Below are 6,394 nucleotides of genomic sequence, written 5' to 3'. Positions count from 1 at the left end.
GATTAGATAAACGACAGGGTCAAAGATCGAGATGATTGAATGATTGCTATTTGCAATGTTTTCCCAGTCATTTTGTAATCAACAGACTATGATTATAATAATTATACTCCATAGATATTCATTTAGGAAAGACACCTATGAATTTTGGGTTAGTTGGTCAAAGATCAAGATCAAAGGTCATGTTTTTTTTATGACCATTATGATGAAATAGCGTGCATATATACTTTTAAAGTTGTAATCTCCTTGTTAAATACACATATATAGCATTGTTGGAAGTTTTTGTCTTTCTTGAACAATTATCGAGGACAAATTTTGATGCATACTTTTAATATGACCATTTCACGTTGTTTTGTTTTGTTTTTTAAAATATCATGAATCATGTATATCTAAAAAGTCCATTGTCTTTACGGAGTTCAAAATAGTTAGAGCAAAACACTTGAATATTTAATCATTTTATTTCATGTCATTAAATCAAAGGTCAACATTCAAATTAATTACTCCTCCCCCATGAACACACTTACATACAGCAAAGAAAAGCTTCAACATTTAGCTTATTTAATATTCACTACATGATTAAAAGAGAGACCTATATATTTGTATGTCCCTTTTCTAAAGACGTGCCAGGCACATTTCGGGGCTTGAATGACTTTTTAATTCACTGAAAGGACGGAGTCCATTATCAAGAGTGCTACGTACATTAAATAACAAAGCAATCTACTTCCTAGTTTTGGTTATGTATCATATGTTATTGGTGATTTTTCCTCTTAGCAGTAACATTTTGTTTATCATGGTTTAGTTGATTAGCTGCAGTGCAGTTTATTATTTACATGCAAGCATCTATATATATACAAAATCCCGGATTTGTGCAATAATATAGTACCAATTAAAGTGATGTACACATCTATTAAAGCACACATAATCTGTATTAATGAATACTAGTACTCTGGAGGACAAAAGAAAATGTCACTGTCCATCATCTTGAACGGAATCATTGTCACTGCACGAGTACGACGAAATCTTTTCGGAATGCACTTCAACGTGTTGATTTTTCCATGAAATACTCTTGCACGTTCCGCGCGTGTACAATATCACGTTGTGACGTTTTCGGGGAGGTTTCCTCGAATTATCGAGATACTCGGATGTTTCAACGTTGGGATTGGTTTCTTCCAGTTCGTAAAACACATCCTGCAAATCCGGAACGCCCACAACATGAACTATTTTATCATCAGACACCCTTCGGATGGCTATCGGAAGTTCTTTCCCATCCACTATTTTCATCGTGGTTTTGACCTCGAAATCTGCCACTGAGTTTCTCTCTGAAACATGAACCTGTGCTTCGGCCTTGTGTCCCTTTTTGACGTTGATTTTTGTGTCAACTGTCCAAGATGTAGTCGTCTCGAAAGTCTCGCTTTCGGTTTCAGTGACGGACAACTCGCCACTGAGACCAGCACCGACCGTAACTAGATCCCCGGGGACACTTATTTCGATGTTACATTCCCCTCCCTTTGTATAACATTCTTGGAATTCGACAGTAGTTGAGTTCGTAGTTTCCCTCGTGGAGCTAAAATTGTACTCTTGGTCCAATGGCGTCTTATTTTCATAGTCGGACTTGTACAAAATAACATCTTTTGAAACTTTCGGACTTCCTTTAGCACCACTTTCTCCGGAAACGGAAATTTCAGCTGGAGTACCATCTACTGCATCCGGCCTCTCTTCAAATCTTGTCGTCTCGTGTTTGAACTCAATATATCCCCAACGCACGTCAATGTAATATTTCGAACGCCTGTTGAAAATTCGACTAACAATGCTTCTTCTAGCCGTGAATCTTTTCCAGGCATATTCCTCAAACAGGTCTTGCAAGTTAACTCTAAAATCATGTCCTGATGGCATTGTGGATCTGTTTTTAAAACAAAAAATAGTAACTATATGGTGCACGAGATATGAATATCATTGTTTTTAACACATGTACTTGTAAATACAAGTTCATTCGTAAAATATTGCTACAACATAATAATTATATAGGGGTAATGCTGTGAAATAAATCGGTAAACTGGGATAGATTTTTTTTATTTTGTGAAGTACACTTTGAGGTCTTACGAAGACTTTTTGTCTGATTTTAAATTGAAATTTGATACAGGAAAACAGATCGTTATTATTCTTTTAAATTCCTTTCAAATTCCAGCAGCATCTATGTTCTGAATATAAAGCGAGTGGGTCAGACGGATGCATAAAGTCTGTTCAATAGTTTACACTGTCTAAATAAACATTTTCATTTGGTTTAGATCCCCCTAATTCTTCGCAGAATCCTCGATGCTAATGCTCGGTGATCAATATAGCATTCATCAGTGGAAAGTGTCAGTAAAAACAAAAACTCATTAACTAAATTGATGAAGGGGGAGAAAGTTTGAATCCTCGATGATAAGAAATATCTCTATTCCATCTGCATATAAATCAACGGATACAACTCATTTTTTACTGAAATTAACCGGAGGGGATCTAGCAAACACTGTGCACGTTACATAAAAGACATAAAAGAGCCCTCGTTACTCAGAAAAATTGAGCCTGTCATGCAAAAGAAATTTAAACTATACAAAATGTAGGTATTTACACTTCATTCTGTATTTTTTTTTTTAATAAAGAAAAGAGTTTTAAATTTTTGAATACGAGTTTTAGTGAAAAGCGTTCTAGTGATGAGTGACTTTTTAATTCGCGTTAAATAAAGTCTGCTCTTCGTAAGATGTTTATGTAGATAGGTAAATGTAGGTATTTAGCAAACACTGTGCACGTTACATAAAAGACAGGAAAAGAGCCCTCGTTACTCAGAAAAATTGAGCCTGTCATGCAAAAGAAATTTAAACTATACAAAATGTAGGTATTTACACTTCATTCTGTATTTTTTTTTAAATAAAGAAAAGAGTTTTAAATTTTTAAATACGAGTTTTAGTGAAAAGCATTCTAGCGATGAGTGACTCTTTAATTCGCGTTAAATAAAGTCTGCTCTTCGTAAGATGTTTATGTAGATAGGTAAATGTAGGTATTTATTGTAGGTATTCGAGGGTCATTCGTTATCTAGATCATCTAAATTTCCCGGGGGAGTCATACTTGGCGATAAGAATGTTAGTATACCTGAGCCGTAATCGTTTACACGTAAGCAATGGCACCTGGACGCTGAAATAACATACAGTCATTGAGTTAATAAACGACCCCCTTTGGAATCTCTAGTTCTTATAGACAATCTCTTGTTTAACCCGTGTAATCTTCTCTGTCAATGCCTTGTCTTGTTTTAAATCTTATCAATTTAAAAGAACATTTCAAATTGTATATTTTTAAACGTCTATTAAAATATTTTACGAACAACGATAATCAAAAGCGTTATAAATCAAGTTGAATGGGATTTGCAGAATAAAACCAACAAAACTTTGAAAGAAATTCTGTAACAAGTTAAAGATCTAACACCAGTTAAATAAATTGCCTTGCGAGATCATGTGGAAAACTGCACCCTTGCACGCGCCAATAATAATTTGGTTAGTTGAGAAAACACGGCTGTTTCCGCTTAAAACATTTTGGATAATTAATGGCTCGATTTTTGTATCAGCAGATAAAAATTTTAAAAAAAATTCTGGATCTACATGTAGCTTACAGTTACCGCGCCACTTCTCTTATATTAATCGACACCGAGACTTTTATTTTATCCGGTTAAATTCCATCTTGTAAACTGGTTTTGTTTGATCATCTGAAAGAAATTCTATATAAGTTTTAGATCTGCATTTTATTGTAAAGAGCGTTTAAGTGTCTTTTATTAAAATTCCCGGTATCCATACAATAGATCAACAACAGATCATTGTCACAATGTCGGAGATAAGCAGATCGATGTGTATATGAATATTCCATGGTGACCTTTTGTGGGTCCCTCTTTTAAAGATAGGCATTTTCATCAGCGAATTTGTAATATTAATAGCAGAACTGTGTGAAAATTTTTATTATGAACTGTGAAATAATAGCCTGAACTGATTATCGAGGTGAATTTGAGTGCGGATGAAATTCGATATCGATATTTTAAGTCCCTCGAAGTGTGTGCTGTATTTAGCAGTCGCTTCCTTCCTAAATATGAAGTTATATTTAAGGAAGAGGTGAAATATACACTAAATTTCCTACATTTTTTCATATTATTTAAAAAATAGAATTTATTTTTTCAAAAAATATGTTCAGTTAAAGGACCTCACGAATTGTCACGACTGAGAGAATGTTCAGATCTACTTTCTCAAAATGGCGGAATCTGTCAAATCCATTTAGGGAAATAAAATTCTTTCATATTTCTTCCACTTTAATTTGAGAAATTTCCCATTGTTATTACAAGTTATAAAATATTTCTTAAATAAAAGTATTTAGATTTCATTAATTTTCATAATTTTCCTGCACTCGTCACTAAGTCATTCCATGTGTTCATTTCAATATTTTAAATATCGTAATTTTACAAAAACAGGAGGAAAAATTAATAAAATAGTACTTACACTTTGTTCATAAAACCCAACGAGCAAGAAAATATTTAAGCCTGAGCACTCAGAAAATTTTCATTACGCCATTACGGGCGTTGGCGATCAAGTGAAGCTTGCATTCATTGGACGAAAAATCACGTGACGATTAGTAAGTAATAAAACTTGTATATGTGCATACACGTTTTACACCTATTGCATGCATATGCTACATATTTCTTTCTACTATAAATCAAATAGCCGAATTCTATTCTATCCATTTTTTTCTGAATTCATTATATTTGCAAAATCAAAAGATGCTTGCGTATCATGGAGTTCGTTATCTGAAGCTTTCGTTTAGAGAATTAGATTAGTATTGAACAGTGCTTGGAACATTGGTGATGATTCCGATATCACGTGCTGTCCTGGGGAAAATTACATTGATCAGTATCATATTGCATTTTGTAATTCATACAAAACTTTTTCAGATATCTCAGGCAGAAGCATACGTCCTTTAATGTCGTGTACGTTTTGAATTTACTGGGTGCTTAGTAAAATAAATATGAAACTTAGGTACAGTGTAACAATTATTTGTCGAGGTTTCATGCCTTATAATGGCAATATCTATTATGATCAATTGTGCCTCTTTAATTATTCATTTTGCAGATAGTTCTTCGCATGTTGTACTTACTAGGTGAAGATTGATGCAAAGCTCACTTTCATGGCGTGGCCACTTCCACTATGGTACCGAGAACAATATATAAAATAATACTTGAAGATAAAACATTGAAAATTTTCACCCCAAGAAAACAATGATTTTCGAGGGTTGAATATTTTATGTTACCTCAACTGCATGCAGTGTTTATTAATTATATTATACTGAATGTTTTTTATACAGATTAGGGTGAAGCACGCGCGCATAGAATCATTTTACTATCATCCGTCATCAAGCAAATTTGACTGCTGCTATGTTCTATCGCGCCGGAGGATTCATCATTCAGAGGGTAACAGTGTTTTTTATTAAATTTTCTCAACGAATTAAATTCAAGCAACTTACAAGAAAGTTTGTTATTGATATTTGATCCCAATGATTTAAAATAACACAAAGATTACTTCTAAGTAATAAAGATAGACCACGCGCCGACAGGAATACTATCAATGTACATATAATATTCATTTAAATTTGAATGCACTGTCATTGAATGATGCAAAAAAAATAGAACATGGTATTTTACCAATTTTCTACGAAATTATATGTATGTTTGTCACAAAACTTGTTTTCTTCAAAGATACATTATACATTGCTTGTTTTGTACTTTATATAAAACTCACTCAAGATGATAATTTAAATAGACATCCAATGCCTGCTTATGGTATAAGTATACACACTCTTCCTAACTTCATGATTCAGCTTTCAAATCTAAGAAAGTACGTACCACATGTAACATATTTTACATTAAAAATTTAGAATTCAGAGAATTTAAAACTAACTAAATTATTATAGTAAGTTTTAAATTCTCTTTCTTCTAAAACTTTTTTAATTTAAGTTATTTAACACATTTACAAGGTCATTTCCGACAAACTTGATCTAATGCATAACGATAGTATTGCATTAATGTTTGTTTGTATTACATGTACATGTTAAATGTGTACTATATACGTATTTCATGTAAACAGATGATGATGATGAGAGACAGAGAGAATATCCATTTAATACTTTATACTATGATAACACCGCGGTTATTTTTTTATCATTATTTATAACATGCCTTTTTGAAACAGAAAGGTTACACCGTAATGTCTATCGAATGGCTACAACGATTTGTTAGGGTGTAAATTATATCCTTTTCGGACTTAATATAAATTACTGTGTAAACTAACTTTTCGAGCTTCGTGTAAATTGTTATAAAAAGTTGTCTTGT

The 6,394-nt window shown here is 32.9% G+C and overlaps 1 protein-coding gene across 1 annotated transcript; it reads right to left on the bottom strand.

Moving 5' to 3' along the window:
- Window positions 1-436: 436 nt before the first annotated feature.
- LOC133191942 (uncharacterized) lies at window positions 437-4,678 on the bottom strand. Its single transcript, XM_061327716.1, has 2 exons — window positions 4,512-4,678; window positions 437-1,897 (listed from the first exon to the last, which is right to left on the bottom strand). Exons 1-2 carry the CDS (start codon window positions 4,520-4,522, stop codon window positions 964-966), a joined length of 945 nt encoding a protein of 314 aa, XP_061183700.1. The 5' UTR covers window positions 4,523-4,678; the 3' UTR covers window positions 437-963.
- Window positions 4,679-6,394: the final 1,716 nt, after the last annotated feature.

This window comes from Saccostrea echinata, unplaced genomic scaffold (assembly GCF_033153115.1).
Source record: "Saccostrea echinata isolate AGI-Se365-2 ecotype Australia unplaced genomic scaffold, CSIRO_AGI_Sech_v1 ptg000025l, whole genome shotgun sequence".
In the NCBI taxonomy this organism is placed as follows: Eukaryota; Metazoa; Mollusca; class Bivalvia; order Ostreida; family Ostreidae; genus Saccostrea; species Saccostrea echinata.
Note: the sequence above shows the minus strand (reverse complement) of the source record. Positions and strands in the feature narration are given on the sequence as shown.